General features: G+C 39.8%; 1 protein-coding gene across 1 annotated transcript in view; it reads right to left on the bottom strand.

The window, feature by feature from the left end:
* The window catches only part of FRMD3 (FERM domain containing 3), a 157,240-nt gene that overhangs the window by 26,588 nt on the left and 109,434 nt on the right, over positions 1 to 21,218 (bottom strand). The window contains exons 5-8 of the mRNA XM_084834233.1: positions 15,947 to 16,044; positions 13,842 to 13,965; positions 4,262 to 4,349; positions 2,189 to 2,277 (exon numbers count right to left, since the gene is read on the bottom strand). Coding sequence (XP_084690359.1) covers positions 2,189 to 2,277; positions 4,262 to 4,349; positions 13,842 to 13,965; positions 15,947 to 16,044 — 399 coding nt within the window. The remainder of the gene's footprint in view (positions 1 to 2,188; positions 2,278 to 4,261; positions 4,350 to 13,841; positions 13,966 to 15,946; positions 16,045 to 21,218) is intronic.

Genomic DNA, 21,218 nt, shown 5'->3' with positions numbered 1-21,218 from the left:
AAGCAGAGTAATATACACAGTATAAATAAGAAATGGTAACGATGAAAAACGTTTTAAAGGGCTTCACTTTGAATTAACGTGAAAATAGGTTGATGAGGTCTTCTTTACACCTTAGGATATTTTAAATTCTTTAGATGTAGTTATTTGGAAGAAGTAATACATTGTCTGGAAGCAGATGGTGTTCAGATAGATATAAATCCCTAAAAATGTGTATTTACACCTTCGGTTAAAACTTGATCTTTATACTTAAAAGCAGGTACAAGAAGATGCTTGTGTTGGCTTTTCTATTTTCAGCCCAATCTGAACACGTCTATTCAGCAGTAAGTCACAAGAAGTTCAATGGAATTACTAGTAAATATAATTAGGATTGCAGCCTAACCCACTGAGTCTATTGGCTTTATTCAAGGTAACTGTGTATAATACAGCCCTGCTTAGGTGTTGGGGTGTGTTTTTGTTATTGTTGTTTTTCTGAGGTGAGGTATTTTTGCTTTGCTGTATAACAAAATTTTAATCAGAGCCACATTTGCTAGAGATAAAAAGGCAGTTACAGAATTTGCACTCAGTTCACTTAAGTTACTGCATCAGCATTGTTTATGGACTTTTAAACAAATGCATAATATATATGTATATAATTTGAAAAGGCATAAATGAATTAGTCTTTCATTAGTGTTGCTCAACTTCAGTAGCAGATGGTTCATACTTTGGGATCCTTAAGGCATGGAGGGAATCAACAAAAGGGAACGTTTCTAGCAATTAGTGCATTTTGAACTTAACTACACTCGAATGGGAAGACGATATGCTACATTTCAAACATGGAGGTATTCATTAATGAAACAGTCTTTCAGTTAGTTCCACATGTTTCAATCGTATTCAAGTCAATGAGGCTTCTGTACACATATGTGCAGGATTGGCCCCTCTCTATATGCCTGTGTAATCACAAGCAAGGAAAGAGTACTGCATGGATCTTGTTCAGCATATAGCTTCCATGTACTTAAATTCAGTGCAGCAATATCTATACAGCAAGGTCACTTTCACGAGCAAAAATGAAAACGAAGCAGCTTCAGTGCTTAATTTGAGACTGGATTTGCCAGTGCAGGAAACTGGAATCAACTTCAAAAGACAGCGTAAGGTGACTCTCAATCTAGTAAGCATCTTCCCCTCCCTAGAGGGAAAAAGTAACGTTTGCTTATACTACATTCTTAAAAATACAGGATATCCCCGTTGCTGCAGTAGAAAAGTTCCATTCTTTCTTGGGATGGATCAGGAGGTTGGGAAGCAACTGTGTTCAAGTAAATGCAATACAACAACCTGGCTCAGGTGTTAGTTTCTTCTCAGAGTAAGAAGACCTGAGGTGTGAAACAGCCTGAGACTCTTGCCATTTTGTGATTTCCCCTTGATATGTAATGCCTTAACAAGCCCTGAGCCTTCCCCTATATGTGCAAGATGTTTGAGGAAGGAAGTGCTTCTGAACATGCGATATGTTATCCTGTCCTGGTCTTGACACAGAGCCCATGGGGGCACAAGGCAGCAAGAGGAGCTCCAAGGTTCCTGGGCCCCATCTTCAGCTGAGCTTAAATGCATGTCCCAGTACTTTGTTTTAAATGTAGACCAACATCCACTAGAAATTACAGTGAGGCACATAATCATGCTTCATTTACACTGCATCCTATTCATGTCTACTCATAAGGAAGCCCCACTTAGTTCAATGAGACATACTCAGGTAAGTGAGTAAAGGACTGCAACCTCAGAGTCCTTGACAATGAAAATATAGAAAAATGAAACAGACAGTGCTGGTTCTAGGTGTTGAGAAACCCTTGGGCAAGACACCCTCCCTCTTTGATTCTATCTTCCCACTCTCATTATCACCAGCTGTTATTGTTCCTCATTGTCTTTCTCATTACTGCTACTGCTTGCTTGCTTGCCAAGTAGAGAGCCAGTGATCAAGTAACAGGGGCATCTACTGCTCCTCCTTCTCACCACCACCGTTGTCTGGGCTAGAGTGAGTGTCAGGTAAACAAGTAGGTTACAATGGTGAAGAGGAGGAGCAAGTTCAGAAAGCTCTTGTCAGTGGGCCCCTGTTGGGGTGTGGGCCCTCTGCAGGTGCCCATCCATACCTACCTTTGATGCAGGCCCTAGAATCAGATGTTATATTCTAACATTAAACATAGATTTTCAGGATAAAGCTCACCATTTTAGCAAATGTATCCTTTTATTTCCCTGGAAAACTACAAAACCTGTGGCTGTGAATCCTAAAAAGGTTGTGGTCCCTGTTGAATCCTGAAAAGGTAAACAAACCAAACAAAACAAATTAGAAACATTTAAGGGGAAGTGAAAACACAGAGAGAGTTGTTTAACAAAATATATGTCCTTCTGCTGAAGGCAGATCCAGTAAACATGCTTTTAGGTTGGTATTCCAGGTGTTTCAGAAAGTAACAACTTACACCTAATGGCATGGGCAGCCATTTTGCCGTTACTTTCCTAAACCTCATCATTGGGGTGGGGAGAACATATCTGTCATAAAAATTTGGTTTTTTAATATAAAAGTTTAATATATACCAAACAAACTGGTAATATAAATCTTGTAAGTATTATCATAGAGCAGTCTTCCATCCTAATGAAAGTTTAGTTTCATTATTGATATCAGTGCAAATATACTTTTGTAGTGGTGAAGAGGCAGGCAATTGTGAAGAAACTTCATACTTTAACAGGGGCGCTATACAACCATATGACTTTGCAAAAACAATGGAGTGATTTCTCCCTTCCCTTCAAATGAAATGTAGCCCTAGTATTTGCTACTCAGCTACAACTGGTCTATCCATGACATTCTTAGGAACCTGTTTGTGAGCACCCCTCCTAGTATTTTCCATGCTGGCTCCAGTTTAGATCAATTAGAATAAAGTGCACTTCAGATGCAACCTCCTGCCACATGGGATCTGCTTTCCTGCAATGTGCTCCCACACAGCTGGTGGCTACATCTGAAAAGCAGCCGAATTCTTGCAGGCTGAAGTGATTTGTGTCTAATGTTGGCCCAGAATGCTGATCAGGTGATTCTGGCATTTGAATGAGCATTGAATGATTCTGGCATTTGAATCCTATACCCACTTACCTGAGAGTAAACTCCACTGAACTCAATGGGGCTTACTTCTGAGCAGACATGCATAGAATTGCACTCTAAGTATAGTTATTAGGCCTGTTATACTATGATGCTTGATCCCAGATAAAGCACTTACCATGTAAATATACCCAAGGATCCCTTTCTCCCCTGGTTTTCTATTTGCTGAAACTTGATCAATTTCAGAGGCCAGCTGGAGGGGAGGCTTTTTAAATGACATTAGGCAGGCTGGGGGCGGGGCGGGGCGGATTTGCAGGAGAGAATTGGTTGGTCCTGGAATGGATAAGCAAATCCCTCCTACCCACAGATTTTCCCTTGTGAATGTCCACTCACCCACCCAAATTAGCATTACAAGGGAATACATCTACTTCGGCTCTTAGACTGAAACTTGGAACACCATCAATTGAGATATATATATACACAGCATTAACAAAGTGTATTCCGTCTGGCGCTACGTAATTATTGTGGGATCAACAACAAGCCACTTAAACTAGCACTTAAAACTGGCTTTGTACCATTGAAATAGATAGAACCAAACAGGATTAAGTTTTAAGTACACCGATTTCTGTTCCAGAACTCTCGTTTATGACCATTTTTGTTATCTACAGCAAATTATGCATCTTTACAGTGCAGACACAAAACTGCTTTTTATGGTTTGCCTGAAAAGCAATATAGAAATGCCTAAATTAAAATAAAATAGATTCTATGAGCAGGAAGCAACACAAATTTTCTCACAGAACCTTTATTTTACTGTATTTATTAAATGTATACCAAGACACTCTGTCCACTACCAGACAGCTTTGTAGTTATAACAATACATAAAATTAAGTATTTTCTATTATATAACGAAAAAAGAGCATGCTTAATGGACATTACATGACATAATGTACTACATACCTGGCTCTTTATTTGCTAATAGATTGAGCCAGGCCCATGATGTAAGTTTCCCTTCCCTTCTGGCATGTGCTATTCTTCACATGGAAATTTCCTACCAACATCCCTCCCCACTGGCAGTCCTACTGCACATAGAGAGCTGCACTCATGGGAGGGAAGCACATGCCTATTGGTACATGTAGGGGAGGGACTGGATCAGGACCTAAATATGAAAAATACTATTTAAAATTTTTTTTTCTATTTTTTCTTCTTTACCTTGCACGGATGTGGATCAACTCCATAGGTTTCTAAAGAATGTGCTTTGAATAATAAATTAAATTCAGCAACAACTGGACTCTGACCCCTAAAAATCACACAGAGAAAAACAGCATGTGAGAAAATATGAACAGTTTCAGCCAATAATATTCATCATGAGAAGGGGAAATAGGAGATCTTTCATATGATTCTGCTGCTACTCTGCCATAGCGCCTAATCCTTTTGGATTAAGCCGAGATGCTTTCGACATATTCTTGGGACTCCAGTGAGCTGTGCAGTTAATCAGGGGCTATCAAGTATCTTTCAAATATTTGCTATCTTTTGGTGTACATGGAGCAATTGGAACTTAATAAAAAATAAACTACAGTCTTCGTTTCCAATAATCTACTTCCTAAATGCATTAAAAATAATTGCTCAGATTAAGATGCATTCCTTCCTGCTCTGGAAATACTCAAGGAAATAAACAAGGACATTTTAGTCCTTGCTGCCTCTCTACTAGAGTAGATTCTGTCATCATTTTTATGATACATCTGAAAATGGAGTGTATATTTATTTTTACTTATTTAAAATATTTATATTCCACCCTTCATTAACAACTTCCAGAGCAGGGTTCATATAAAATGAACCCTGAATGTTCTCCAAATTGTCTGTTGCCCATGTCATGCAAGTCTGTTAATCTGCAGCAAAGTTTAAATCTTGAATTACACAGGCAATAATTATTTTCAAACTAGAAAGCTTGACATGCACACTTTATGCATGAATAAAGTGTTCGTGACATTGATAGTGTGAGGACTGCCAAAAGCGATTAGCCATAGTTTAGGGTGGATATAACTGCCAGAAACTATACAGTAACCATTGCATGGAGAGGGGAGTTCATCTGAATTTTCAGCATCTTGATAAACCCATTGTTATTGTGGTTACAATTGTGGAACCATGGCAATGCTGGCCTTGTCATATGACTGCAAGCTGCTCCCTAACTTCAAGGGGCTATGAAGTATGTTTTAAGCAGTTACAATGAGGTGACAAGTCTTCTGTTTCCACCCTTGGGATTCCCCCATTTCAAAATGGCTAAGTTTATGAAATCTGATTTTCAAATCTTCTGTTACTTTGAAGAAAAAAGAATGGAAAAAGGAGTCAGTGCCCGGGGTACTAGGGACGAACAGGGCCTCTAGATTTATACATGGGAAGTACAGATACCCCTTTTGGATGGGAGTAATGGCCTGGCAAATGGTAGTGCATCCTGCACTGCTTATGCCTAGCCAAGGATTGGTGGAGAAAGGGGAGAAGGAAGGAAGGGTTCCATTATATCCTATGTGGATTCTTCTGCGTTCAGATCTGTGTATTCAGTAAGAAATAAATCATGCTGGTAGTTATTAAAGCCAAGAAAGACTGTTCTTAAAATCTTCTAATACAAGCCACTCAGGTATGGAGGATTTCCCGACTGCAAACTGTAATATATTTATCAAATTCTGAGTTACATTGCTTTGCACAATGATTCAATTATTTGGGAAGAGTCCATAGCTATGTACTACAGCTCCTTCAAGGTCCAATCCCAGCATCTCCAGCTAAAAAGGATCTTGAATACCAGGGCCAGGAAAGACTCTGGAGAGTCGCTGCCAGTCAGATGAGATAATATTACCAGGCTACTTGGACAAACAGTATAAAGCACTGTTCATATATATAGCTATCAGTTTAATAGGCGGTATAATGGCAGATAGCACTAATTCTCTGTTAATTGTATTACTTGGAAATTGTAACATGTCCCAAAATCGGAAAAGAAATGGGCTAGAGAGCCAAAAAAATCAATGTAAAATAATTATTGGCTTCAGCTTTAGAACAATTCAAGCATTTGAACCAAGGCAAATTATAAAGAAATTAGTTACATCACTTGCAATGTCAAATGTTCAGCTCACAAATGAGAATAAAAAAGAGCTTGGACAGTAATGAACAAGCGTACTAAATTCCAAGTTTTTAAAGGAAGGAGTCTTTTCCGAAGTTTTTAAGAGAGGTTGTCTTTTTTGAATAAAATACAAAGGTCCTGCAAACTCAACTGAACTAGGTCTCTAGAGGAGCATAAAAAGAAAACCTAATTCCAAGGATAAGACTTTCAAATATAGTTAGCTAGCAGAATGGGAAAAAGAGTTCTGATTCTGATCTACTGGCATCTCTACATCAGCCTAAAATCCTGCATTTAAAACGGGGCTTTCTGCTTCCGTTTTAAATGCAGGATCACAACAACTCCCTTTTTCACCCACTTCCTTTCTCCCTTCCCCTTCCTCCCTCCTTCTCCCAGTATCTAAGTCTTCCATTATCTTTCATTGATCTCGCTCTTCTTCTTGCCGCTTTTCCTCTTTTCACAGAGGAAACTGAAGTAATTTGATAGCTCATTATCTGCTATCTATTTAAAAATGGAACAAAGGGCATTTAGTGCAGAAGACGCCCTGGAGGGACATGGCATCATGTAAAGAGCCTGCAAACTTCCGTGGAGGAGCAATCTCGATCGTAGGATAAGAGCTCCATGTATCTGGAGTCTTGCCACACTAAGCACAAGAAAATAACACACTAGACAGTGCCCTCCTATAACGTCTACTCAGAAGTAAATTCAACTGCATTCAATGGGGCTTGCTCCCAAGTACTTGCAGCCTGAAATATTTTTTGTCTAATAACCCAATTCAAGGAGCTACTTCATTAAGGGTGCAATCCTATGCATATTTAGACGGAGGGCTTCATCACACAGAGCTCTTATCCTGAGACTGAGATTGCTCCTTCATGGAAGTTTGAGTGCTCTTTACACGATGCTGTGACCCTGCCGTGACTCTCCTGCACTAAATGCCCTTTGTTCCGTTTTTAAATAGATCCCAGATAATGAGCTATCAAATTACCCCGTTGTGTTCCGCTTCAGTTTCCTCCTTGAAAAAAGGAAAAGCAGCAAGAAGAGGAGCGAGGTCAATGAAAGATAATGGAAGACTCAGCTACAGGGAGATGGGGGGGGAGACGGGGGGAGCGCATGTAAAGGGAGTAAGTGGTGCTCCTGCATTTAAAACGGAAGTAGAAAGCCCTGTTTTAAATGCAGGATTTTAGGCTGGGGTAGAAATGCTGAGAAAAAAGTCATACAACCCCCAACAGTCCACAATGAGCATGGCTGGCTGGGGAATGCTGGAGGTGTAGGGCTTTTTTCTGTCTAAATTTGCATAGGATTGCGTCCTACAAACTAACATGGGATGACCCATGCAGGTCCCAATCCTGGTGTTTGCGAATACTTTGTTCGCATGGGGTTTCCCTGTTCTCCTGCAGCCCAATGTGCCATGCTACAGTGGACCTTAGGGTGAAAAGATGGGGCTAACTCCCTAAGACTGCTCTAAAGGCAGTTTTTAAGACCCAGAGAGGGTTAAGAGCTGCACAGTCTTGCACCACTGTTTTCTGGCAGCAAAGGAACACAGAGGTCTAGCAGGGCAGGATGTCTTTGCCCCACTTGCAGGGGTGAAGACATAACATAATTTTACTGCGCTGTAAAGTACTTATGGCACTGTTGCAGCTAATGCCATTTTCATTTCCCGTGTACCAGCTTGATGCAAGCTGCCAATAGGCATATTTAGTAGTCAATGTTTAGACTCCCTATGCAGTGAGGGCTAACTTGCATAGTAAACAAGCAGGGAAGAAAAACATGGCACAGCAGGTGAAACAAAGTTCCACAACACAGACACAGTTACAAAGAGCAATGAGAAATATCCCTCAGTCTCTAGAAAACCATACATGTAAAGTGAAAAAGGGTAGAAATTTGTATACTCGTCAGCACAAGTTTTTGTTAAGTCAGACATCGCCTCAAACTACTTCAAACATATACAACACAAAGGCCTTCCCCCAGGCTCTGGGAGGATCTAATTGAATTTTGGAATTCAATCCAAAAGCTAGTTTTAATATCATCCTTCCTTATAGCTCCACTGAGGGGTCAGCAGCTGAGCAAGAGTGTGTCTTAGTGTGAGAGGGGAAATTCTGTACAGTCTTTGCTGACATGATGGAACGTTTGGAATCTAGGACAGCTGCTGGTCTCACACGTGCATTAAAAGCAAACGTAGAAGTTGCAAGCACCAAAGAAGAAGAAAACTGGAATCAAAAGTGGATAACTGGAATGTAGAGGAGTGGCAGCAGCTAATATGTGCTGCTCAAATAGCACACCTTCCAAATTGGTACTCTTCACATTAAATACATCTTGGCAAGAGTATGAACTTCACAGAGATCTTTTGTGAAGAGGAATAAGGAGCATTTCAGCAAGCTAAAATTGTAGCACTTTCAAATGGTTCAATTAAAAAAGATGTCACTTTACCATTTGTACTGTAGAACTACTTTAAAAGAGACTGGTTTCTCATACCCTGAGTTAGTTACAAACTGGGAAGTTGTATCTCTGGAAAAAGACACATGAGACTTAACGTCGCTATTTTTCACAGGCTGTTCAAAAATTAATCACAACCTAATGCATAAAATGTGGTGGGAACTTAGAAACAAGGATCCTTTCAGAATTTTTGTTACCATGTTAAAATACTAACACCTTCACACATTTTCTCAGCTGGAAAAAGATCACAGTTGTTGTTGTTGTTGTTGTTCAGTCATTAATATATCACAAATCAGCAGATTACAGTGAGTCAAAATTATTTAAAACATATGCTTTTAATACTCAGTTGAAAGGGTATCTGTGAGTGACCCTGAAGTTTCAGTGTACATACAGAAAATAAAATCAGGATTTTCAAAGCAATTACTGCACTTTTGAAGACTGGCAACTGAGCGTGTGAACTTACTATTGAAAAGCACTGTAAAGTGTGAAGTTTTTCTGATCTTAGGTCTACAATCACCCATTCACACATGCAAGCCATCCCACCCCTCAAATCACTCCTATTAATAAAACTGGAAGGATCTACTACAACATAGGTATCCACTTCAACACTGTATGAAGAATCTTAAGAAACAGATCCAACTATACCAAATATGCAAAGATGGATGTGTTCATTTTTCCAATGTTACGTGTTCCACCTGAGAGTTGTTCCCTACTTTGTTACCTGTCAGTGCAAATCACGATTTCCTTAGCAGTTCATGCATGTGAGACAGAGCTTATCCACCGATAACTTATTTTGCCCTATTCTACCCATGCCTCCCCTGGCAAATTGTTTCTCCAGATACTGCCACAGCAGCTTTTCATGTTCATTAGTCTAGACAGGAATTTGGTACCTAGCATTTTTTACCATCACTTTAAACAAGCAGAACAGAACGAAACATGAAGGTATACTGTATTCTTCAACTGATCCTTAATTTACAACACTTTCCTACCAGCATCTGGTTACTGACTTCCTCTTTTCCATCTGTTATGGATATGTCATGTTTCTTATGAGTCCTCATGATGACATGAAAACCAGGAAGGCTGAGTATTTGCTTAGACCTTTGCTAATCACACAAAATGTTCCAATTCAATTAGGGTTACATCTCTTTACTATTTATTAAGGCAAACCACAACCACTGATGTAGAGCTTACAAGACCTAATTAATCAGTGTTCTAAAGCAGTCATGTGTCTTCTGTCACCATCTTCTTAGAAGATTCAATTTGCAAAGTCAAGGCCAGAGAATAGTTGCACAAGAAGGTCACATTTCCCTAAAACTTCAACAACATTTTCACTACCCTAATAAAGGCAGCAGGAGACAGGAACACCATATCATTCATTTGTGTTAATTAATAAGAACAAGCCTTCTCAATTGGGCAAAATGAGTCACCAAACAATCTGAACTGTCACTATATGCTATCGGCTATATCCCAGCCATTTGCTACATTGTTCTCAATAGTTTTGGCAAAGACCACACCACAATACAATTAAAAAATGGTTTCAATTAATAGGACTTAAAAATAATTGATGAGGAGGGGTTTAGCATGTAAAGCATGGAATCTGCAGGACTCAAGAATATGGTGATTTGACTGCAAGCAATAGTTCTCGATTTACTGGGGAGTCCCACCTTAGTCTGGCTGGGGCGAAAATGGAGAAGACCTGTGGGGGCTGCTGCTGCGCAGTGAACAGTGGCAGCAGTCTGCTGTGACCAGGCCCCTTGGAACCAATCAGATACACTGGTTGGCTCTCGGGGGTGGGGCATGGTGGCAGACCAGACGGATTGCTCCTGGGCCATAAATAGAGGGTCCACTTTTTGGCATGACATCTCAACATGGAAGACTGCACTAGTAGGTCTACCTAAACAATGCTCTTAGTCCCCCGGTCAGTCTTACACTAAGTGCCAATGGCAGCTTTCATGCCAAGGGGAAACATCACCTTTTGAGGAGATGGCAATCTCCAGCCAGACCATGGTGAAGGGGGGAAGATTAATTCTCCCTCTACTCACAACATAGCCCCAATCCAAAGTGCCCCCACAGCAACTGTTCTTTTTAAAGTAAAAACAAGACACATTAAATGCATACATTAATTTAATGTATAGTCTTATTTGGCCCTAGTTACTTTTCCAGTCATTTCTCTCCATTGCTCAATTTTACCCATACTGGTGTAGAATTTTTCCCCTGAAGTAGTACCTGAACAGCGTGCTTCAGAAGCTGCCTGATTCAACTCAGACCTGAATGAGAACCTTGCTTCATGAAATCCAAAGTTTTGTGCTTACCCATTGACTGTCATTGGGAAATCAACAAATGGCTATAAAGAGTTTGGTTTTTCAACAGAATTAGATGAACTCTGTCCCTTCTATGTGAAGCAAAAAGGAGAGCCTTGCTAAAATTATTCCCTAGTTGGAAGCTGGAGCTATTAGTCTGTAGCTCAGTGGTATAGCAGTTGCTTTGCATGCAGAAGGTCCCAGGTTTGATCCCCAATTCCTTCAGGTAGGACTAGGAAAGGATCCTGCCTGAAACCCTGGGAGAGCTGCTGCCAGTCAATGTCAATGATATTGGGCTAGATGGACCAAGGCTCTGACTCACTATAAGGCAGCTTTCTATGTTCCTGCACCTCCTCCTCTGCCTCCCCTGCCCTCGTAGTTTCCTTATATGGAGAGCTTGGGGGAAAATGAATCCATTTTTGCAAGCACACTTCCTGTCTCTCTTACTCTTCTGAATCTCCAAAGCTTCAGGGGGACCCAAATTAACTTTGGGGCAACTCAGAAGACCATTAGACTCTTGCTTTGCTTTGGACAAATCCTGAATCTACCTAACTCAGTCAATTTGATTCACAATTCATCTGAATTTGATACACACTCCTAGTCATTATGCAGATCTCTTCAGTACAAGCTAACTTTATCTTTCAGTCCTCCTATCCTGCAAAATGACACATTTCGGACAGGTGCTTCATGCTTGCCTCTACTGCCTTTAAACTGGCTTCCTCTTTTACAAGCACAATTTATCACTGCCCAAATAAACTCCTGCCATCCTCTAGGTCAGTGAATTCACTGGTCAATACAAGAGCTAAATAAAATCAATGATTTTCTTAACAATATTCCACGGCACATTTTTCACCCACTGCAGAATAGTTCCAAGTATGCTCTTAATTGTTCAGTAGATTAGGAGTACGACAAGGCTGCATATTGTCGCCCTGCTTATTTAACTTATATGCAGAGTACATCATGAGAAACGCCGGGTTGGATGAATCACAGGTCGGAATTAAGACTGCCGGGAGAATTATCAACAACCTCCGATACGCAGACGATACCACCCTAATGGCAGAAAGCGAAGAGGATCTCAAGAGCCTCTTGTTGAGGGTGAAAGAGGAGAGTGCATAAGCTGGTTTTAAACTCAACATTAAAAAAACGAAGATCATGGCATCTGGCCCCATCACTTCCTGGCATACAGAAGGGGAAGAAATGGAAGCAGAGACAGATTTTACTTTCTTGGGCTCCAAGATCACCGCACACGGTGACTGTAGCCATGAAATTGAAAGACGCTTGCTCCTTGGGAGGAAAGCTACGGCAAACCTAGACAGCATAGTAAGAAGCAGAGACATCACCTTGCCGACAAAGGTCCGTCTAATCAAAGCTATGGTTTTCCCAGTAGTAATGTATGGCTGTGAGAGCTGGACTATAAGGAAGGCTGAGCACCGAAGAATTGATGCTTTCAAACTGTGGTGCTGGAGAAGACTCTTACGAGTCCCCTGGACTGCAAGGAGGTCAAATCAGTCCATCCTAAAGGAAATCAACCCTGAGTGCTCATTGGAAGGACAGACACTGAAGTTGAAGCTCAAATATTTTGGCCACCTAATGCGAAGAGAAAACTCTCTGGAAAAGACCCTGATGCTGGGAAAGACTGAAGGCAAAAGGAGAAGGGGACAGCAGAGGATGAGATGGCTAGATAGCATCACCGATGCAATGAATATGAACTTGAGCACACTCCGGGAGAGAACGCAGGACAGGAAGGCCTGGCGTGCTATGGTCCATGGGGTCACGAAGAGTCGGACACGACTGAACGACTGAACAACAACAAGATTAGGAGACCTGAAGGGGGCGTGCTTGCCCAAAGCAATATTTTTATCTCCAAAGTAAAGAGAAGATTGTTTGCCATCTTTATTCTGGTCTTGGTTTTCTTATCAAATGATGAGACAAAAGGGGGAAATGTTCTGCATATAAACTACTATAGCAAAGACAAGAAATGTGATTTCTGCCATATATATAGCCAAGGTTTTACAGAGTAAAACAAACTGAACATTAGTTACTGGGCATATTAGAAATGTAATAAATAAATAATAAACAAACAAACAAATAATTAGCTGCTCTTCAGAAAAAAAGTAGAAATGATTACCAAGAAATGTAAAAATTCTGAAGTAGGACAATCAAACTGATTGAACATCAAATTATTTTCTGAAACTCTGAATAGTAACCAAATTCTTTCCAGCAAAAAGAGAAAATTTCCATCTATAAGTAGCAATGACATTCCTGCATGATAGTCCAATATTTGCCACATCTGGGTAAGAGACAGATAAATATGAAGTATATATGTTGTGATTACATGTATCAATCTTTCTAGAATTTACAATGTGCCTTCTATGCTTGCACAAGCTGTGGAATTATGGGGTAAGGGAGGGAAGTGTTTTCTTATTTTTACTGGTTATTACTGTACTGTAAACTATAACAATGGAGGGGGAGATAGCTATGGTTGCATCCAGTGCTGTCATTCCACTGATGGAAGCAGTCCTGTCAGTGGAGCCAGGCAGGTGTAATTTTTTCCCAGCCTTGCACATCTTCAAAAACTGTATTGGAAGGCTGGGAAACTCTCTAAAGAAGATTTTAAGGAGGCACAGAGAGCTGCAGGGGGGAGGAGAGATGGAGAAAGTCCTGTTGTGCTAGCAGATTTCCACTAGCGTGACATTGGATTTAACCCTATATGTGTGCACTTAAGTCTGTTTTAGTTCGTGGCCATAGTGCTATGTCGGCTCAATACACGACTCACTTTTGGATAATAACATATATTGCATGTCTGCTGACTTTTAAAATATATTGAATTTTCACCTATTGACCCTTTTACAATATGCATTCATAGTTTGCCCAGGGGAAAACAGAACCTCCTCCAGGACAAGACACTAACAAATAATAGTTAACTCTTTTAAGCAGCATTCTTAATTACCTGAATTCATTTTTATGTATTTCAGCTATTTTTCTTTCCAGCTTTTGAGACTGTTTGGGGAAAATCTTAAAGTCACTGACATAATTGTCCACATATTCATCAGGATCATAGTCACCAAGTTCAGCTGTGCAGGAACAAAAATATAAAGGGAGGGGAGGAAGCATCAAATAAATACTTACTTAAACAATTAACTAAATAAAATTCCTAGTCACAAAAGATAAACTGCAAGTGAATTATTAATGCTTCATGTATAAATGGGCTTCTGTGTGGAATCTTAATGTTCTGATGCTTACCTTTAAAGCCACATACAGTTTAGGATGCAGGTACCAGTTTGGGATGCTGGTGCCTTTGCACACCTGAACATGCCTATACATTATGGTAATCTTAGAAGTCTGTCTCCAGGTGGCTCTGCTTTTGGAGGTTTTGATTGTGGTGCCCCACTTTGGGAATGCCCTCCATAGGAAGGGTCACTTGGCGCTAATGCTCATGCCTTTTCAGCACCAGCACTTGTTTTATATTCCTGGGCCTTTCAAAACCATGTCTACAATGTTATGTTTTTACCGTTCTGCTGGGATTAACTTGTTTATTACTGTAGTTATTTGATCTTGTCTCCACTGTTTTTATGCTTTGTTAGCTACCATGGAAGCAGCAACACTGAAGGGCAGAGTATACATTTTCTAAAATAAATACACATGTACAAAAAGTTTGCCAAATTTGGTACCCACGCACAGAACTGAAAAAGAAAGCAATCTTATTCTATTCATCTTTACATAAAGGGCCCAAATCATCCTGGTTATCAACTCATTTTTAACAGGAACTCTATTTTGTTTTGTGTATTGATTTAAATACACTTTTGTCTTTCAATTTTATTAAAAATGCATAAGGTGGATTCCAATTTATAAGAAACCATGACTGTGTTTGGACAACCATGTCTTCACTTAATAAGATATGAATGAGCCTTTTGGCTACACATGCAGCCCCCTTTGCTCCTCCCTTCACACAAGCAAGGAACTATGCTGAAAGCTATGTTTAACAGTTTTGGAACAAGCTATGGTTTGAAGATGGCTAATATCTTGGCTTGTTCCAAACCTGTGTTAAACATAGCTTCCTGATGCAAATGAAATGGTAAACTCTGGTTAGTGGAAGTTTTCCTGGTTTATTTACTCACTCACACGAAGGAAGAAGCAAAGGGTCTGCACATACACACAGTCAAACGGCTTGTTTGTATCTTAGCTTCATTCAAACTTTCACTATATAAACATCATTAAAATACAATTCAAACCCAATACCAATTTGATAAAGTACCAGATCAATAAACAGCAGATAAAACAACAATACAGTTATCATAAAGCTGACAAAGTATTAAAGTTCAGATGCAGCAGTCAAAATTGGCTAATTTTTACTGAGTAAATATTGAAGGGCCCGACGCATTAGCTCTACCAAGTGAGTCACTCCCATACGAGGGGAGGCAGAAGCCCTGTTAACAAGATATATCCTCATATAATGAACATGTGGAGGAGGTGCAGGATTGTGCCTGCATCCTCCACACATTCAATGGAACCTATGAATAGAACCCACATGCAGGGGCGATCCTCTTACCATTCCATGTTTTTATTGTACAAAGATATATTACTTGGGCCAGATCTACTCCTTGTGTCATATTGATACGATCCCATTACAGTGATGCTATATCCCTCTTGCGCATTTATATCTCATAGAGCACACAATGACATCTGTTGCGGTATTTTGGATAATGTGGAATAAAAATAGGAAATAAAGCTAGAAATGGAATGCATAATATGCCCTAACAGTTACCAGTTCATTTCAGTGTCGATAAAAAGCACTATTGTTGATCAAGCCCTGGACAGGGCTAGAGCCAGAGGAAATGCTTTCAGCCTCATACCCAATTACAATTGGTCTGGATCCAAACTATGTTAGTTGTGCTTTAGTCCCATTTACAATAGGCCAAGTTAATCATGTGACTAATTTAGCCTGGTTCCAAACCAATGATTTTGTAAAATGTGCATGAGCCTTTCGATATTACAATAAATACTTCCAGCCAAGGTCCTGAAGCAAGGTCCCAATGTGCTGTTGGTTTCACTTACCTTGGACAATACATGCACCCAGGTAGGCAGCATCAGAAAACGCACACAGCAAACGGCCATGGAAAATATCTCTTTTGATTTGTAGATATATAAGGTACCTGCATTTTATGGGGAAAAATACTTCTATTTCTATATTTATTTGTCTTTATTTTCATTTGATCACTGTAGATCACACTAGACAATACAAAGTCTCCAGAGAGACAGTACAGAAAAGAAAATTTACAGTGCAATCCTTACTCAGAAGTCCCTTTGCATTCAATGGGGCTTACTCCTAAGTAAGTGAGTGTAGGATTGCAACCTTAGTCTTATAACATTCAGATTACTAACAAGTACATGGATATTTATTATTTCCTCTCTACTCACCAGGCCATGTCCCAGTAAAGAAAGAACATAACAGAAAAGGCTGGATCCAGCTTCCTCATTCCACCAGTGAAATAGATACTGCTGGCGGAACAGGACTTCTCTGTCCTGTCCTACTCCTTGGAGCCCCCTGCCCTCCCCCTCAAATCTTCCCCAGAGCCAGCAAAGTTGGATCCAACCCTAGTGTATTCCTTATAAACAAAGGTGACTTGCAATATACAATGTATATTACTTTTATCACAGAAATGCCATAAAAGGATTCAAATATGTTATAGGCACTGGCAGAAGGCCCCCAGGAATACATACATTCTTTTTCCATGTATGCACCCAGTATTTCTGTGCTAGCAATTTACCTAAGCCTTTAAAATGGAAGTCTCCCATGCAACTCAAATCAAAATGCTAACAACTGTGTAAGCGGAGAAAACATACTTCCCCCATGCCTGGATCCGACTTCGTGACTAAAGATTAAGGCTGAAACTACATGAGACATGTAGTTAACCAACATTTTCCCCAATACTTTTTAATACCAAAAACAGCTGTGGGAGGCTTAATTCTTGAAGAGGACAAGTGGAGGAAAAGCCTGCTTAACCTTTCCCACTCAAAATGACTCCCCCAACTGCTTTTTTCCATCAGGGGAAAGAGATATTGGTACCTGTATCTTTTTTTCCGCAAGTAGAAAAAGCAGCTTGAAGAGGGGATGATTTTGAGAGGGAAGTAGAAGGAAGGGAGAGGGTTGTGCACTATAGTGAACTGATTCAAAAATCCTTAATCCACAATGACAAACTGCTAAAAGAGTCTGCAATACAATCACTTTGAAGCACACCACTAGCCTCTAAATCCAGTAACTTTTAATAACACTTTCTAGCTATGTAAATCAGTTTCTGCTACCCTGGGAATGACAGCAAGCCCAAGAGCAAACCTGAGAAATTGTGTTTCTCGACCTGGAGAGGGCTGATACAAATACCATGGAGAAGCATTTAATGTTTTAATCTCAGAACTTGTTATACAGTTCTATTTTTTAAAAAAAAGATACATTAGAGAGGATGAGCAAAGGGCTGGATGCGTCTGATCTCGTCTGATCTCAGAAGCTAAGCAGGGTCAGCCCTGGTTAGGACTTGGATGAGAGACTGCCTTGTAGTTGGGGTTGGACTCGATAGCCTTGTAGGCCCCCTCCAACCCAATGATTCTATGTCCTGTCAATATACATTGATGTTTTCAAGGACTGAATGAAAGCTGAGATAATACAGAAAGGTTTTTTTTAGAAAGGGATCAGTAGAGGTGACATTATTCATTTAGTGTTACTTGTTTCTGACTGAGAGGAGAAGTAGGTGTCAAAAACCATGTTCCTTTCAGATGACAGCACAGTTTCATATACAGTTTGAACTAGAAATATGGACAGTGCTGGATTAAAGTACATGGGGGCTCTGTGCTAAACCATGTTTTGAGTTCCCACACCTATATATATCATAGATCACATTCACTCACATGGATATACATAGGCAGGCATATACAGACCTCCTATCCATGCCACATACTCCCTCACATCTGGAAACTCCCACAATTCAAAAAACATGCTCATCCAGATCCTAATGCTGCACACAGCACAATACTTTACCTGCCTGTTGTTTTTTGTTTGTTTGTTTGTTTGTTTGTTTTAGTACTCCAGCATTTTGAGACATTCAGAAAAAGTCAGCTTGAAAAAAACTCTGAGAAATCATTTTAGGCTAAGTGGGGAAAGACATTTTCACAGAGTTAGTTTAATGATTAACTCATTTCTTTCAAGTGTCTTTTTTTCCCTTACCCTAAAAATTTGTCTTAGGCTGCAATCCTAAACACACTCACTAGGGAGTAAGCCCCACTGAACACAATTGATTTATTTCTGAGTAAACATGCAAAGGATTGTGCTGTTAGTCATCTAGAACAACACATTAGAAAAGAGCAGTTCATATATGCATTTGATCTTTAATGCAAATGGATATATACAGTTGTTTTCTGGAACTGGTTCCTGAGTACAAAATGCAATCAACGTAAAAACAAAACAAACATATGCATAGCATCATATATGAATGGCACCCATTTCTATACATTGTAGTTTTACTTGCAAAGTAAGTCCAATACTTTAACAGTTGCTGTTCACATGTAATTCGCAGGCAAAAGGTATGGCTTGCCTTGTGAGAATAAAACCAGTACCCTGGTATTAACTTCCAAGTACAAAGTATAGGCATATTAAGCAGCCCCTCGGGTGGCAACCAATTCTTCTCTTACCTTAACTCTCTGAAAACCCCAACTGCATTTTAACTTTGTATGAAAATAAATTACAACTTATAGTGGTAAATTGTTTCCTTTATTTTATTGTATTGTGGAGTTACCTGTTCAAAAATTTGCTTTGCCAACATACACGTCTGCTTGCTACCACTTTAGTGATAACTGGCAAGTCAGTTAACAAAGGATTCTTCATTAACAAATTCCATATGAGAGAGCACTCCGAAACACAGATACAGGAGAACAGTTCTATAAAACATTTTGCACCTTTTAAGTCCTACTATCAATACTGTATGCAATTTTACAAAAATAAATTAAAAGTTAAGGTGACATGCATGCTTCTGTTAAAATGTGTGACTTTTTCACACATCATTTCCCCACAAAACTATATTACTCAATGCTCTGTCAAAGATCTTTCCCACCCATCAAGGAAAATGTTTAATTGGTACTGTCAGAAAACAGAGAAAATTACTATGCACAGTGTGCTGTCAAAATAAAACAAACATGCATTTGACAGAACTTCTTTCTGGGGATGTCAATGTAATATTTTTTTCATATAGAAATGATTTGAAATAATAGTGCCCTTTACAAAAATAATGTATAATACTTCCTGTCAAGACATAGTGCTGGGTTCTTTCTTTAAAAAAACAAAACAACTACTACATTTTCATTTATGAATAATTTGAACAACTAGAAATAAGCAACCCAGTTACCAATTTGCAATAGACAAGATCTAAGAATATTCACCAATATGAAGTCTCAGCAGAAATCTAAGTCTTTAGCTGGGAGAAAATATTAGTTGAAGGAGTTAGGGAAGAGCTTCTGCCACATAAATATTTGAGTCCATACTTTCAGCTGTAAACACAACTTTGTGAAAAAAGTCAAGATAACAGTTATCACCTTGACCATTTTATAATAAATTACTTGACGTTACCATAGCAACAAAATAATGTAAGGTGTATCTTTTAATAGTGGCAGCTTCCATTTGTCAATCATTTTTAGATATATGAATGTGTGGATGACAAGCAAGATCACACCTACCACCCCTTTTCCCAACTGCCATGCTTTCATTCTTCCTTTGTGATCAGAGCTTATGCACATTGGGAACGTGCATTCTTTTAACTGGGAATGAATGAATGAATGAATATGAAAGAGACCCATTGATTTGGAAAGAACCTTATCAACTGTGTATTTAATAAATAAAAATAAATCATAAATATGAATTAAAATTAATCTGAATTCATTCCTATTTAAACTTTTATTCTTTCAGATTTCTCTTTCATATTTGTTTTCACTCAGAAGTATTTGGTGGAATTTAATAGTTTGCAGTTTGCTTGGAAGTTGGAAAAATATGTAACCATGTGTCAAAAGTTCAGTTGGGGTCAGAGACTAAGCCTGCTCTGAAAATGACAGAGAAGTTCTCCAACGTGCACCAGGAATGCATTTCTCATTTGCACCCCAAAGTCTCCCATCATCGGATTAGTGTTCTTCCATATCAGCCCACCACAAAACATTTTCCCTTTCCCCAAAAAACACTTGCTAGGTAATGACAGCTTAGTCTTTCACTAAACATAATGTTTTGCTTTTTCAACTGGAACTTTTTTTTCCTTTGCCCATAAGCCTGGCACGCTATTTCCAATCTTTTCAAAACCTGGCAAATCTGAAATCTGGAGAGACAACTAGAATCCCTGAAACTTTCATGCCATGTAGACACAGAGGGTACTATCCAATAGGGGTGGTGCATGCACAGCCAGCCATGCTGGGTCCCAGTCCACACACGCCCAGCCCCGCCAGCCCAGGTTGCACCCCTTCCAGAAACCAGCATGTTTGCATACGTTGGGGCTTGCCCCCAGAAGAGCTATATCATGGCTGCGCAGAGTAGGGGCCATGCGTGGACCTGGGGGGACTGGCCACACGCGGACCAGGGTTGGCGGCACGTGCACCACCCCTATTGGATACTACCCAGAACTTCAAAGTTTTGCATCCATGTCAATTCAAAGAATAGTTCAAAGGATAACACATTAATTAATCCACTGAACTTTTTGACCGAGGATTTCATGTTCAGAGAAATTCAAAAGGCATTATTCTTCTCTTGCCTCGGACATGGGTATACTTTGTCTGATCTCTTTGAAACTTAGCAAGTTCAATACCCTTGTGGAGTGATATAAGGTCTGCTATTTTCATGGCATTTGGGTGCAGAATTCCAAAGGCATAGGCAACAAAAGACAGGATTAGTCTCCTTTAAAAGCATGGAAAGTTTATTGGGTGGTCCCTGTATTTCATTGCCTCTCAAATGGGGACCCTCTGTCCAGTCTTCTTGAACTTTGGCAGGCATGATGTCTTGTTGGATTTATCTAAAGCAAGGATGGGGAACATGGCCCTCCATATGTTGTTGGCCTGTAACTCCCACCTTTCCTCACCATTAGCTATGCTGGCTAGGGCTGATGGGAATTGCAGTCCACCAACATCTAGAAGGCCACATATTCCCCATCCTTAGTCTGAAGCCTGCAAACTTCATTCCATTTGGAGTTGGGAGGCAACAAACATCTGCTGCATAAGGACTTAACTGACGTTTTTCTGGACAATGTCAAGAATGGAAATCGCATCAGTTTGGAAGTCAACAAGCAAACCACTAGTTGAAGGCTGGGAA

This window comes from Heloderma suspectum, chromosome 2 (assembly GCF_057233095.1).
Source record: "Heloderma suspectum isolate Gila_16-S chromosome 2, 16-S_ref, whole genome shotgun sequence".
In the NCBI taxonomy this organism is placed as follows: Eukaryota; Metazoa; Chordata; class Lepidosauria; order Squamata; family Helodermatidae; genus Heloderma; species Heloderma suspectum.
The sequence above is the reverse complement of the archived record's forward strand: the minus strand, read 5'-3'. Positions and strand labels throughout refer to the sequence as shown.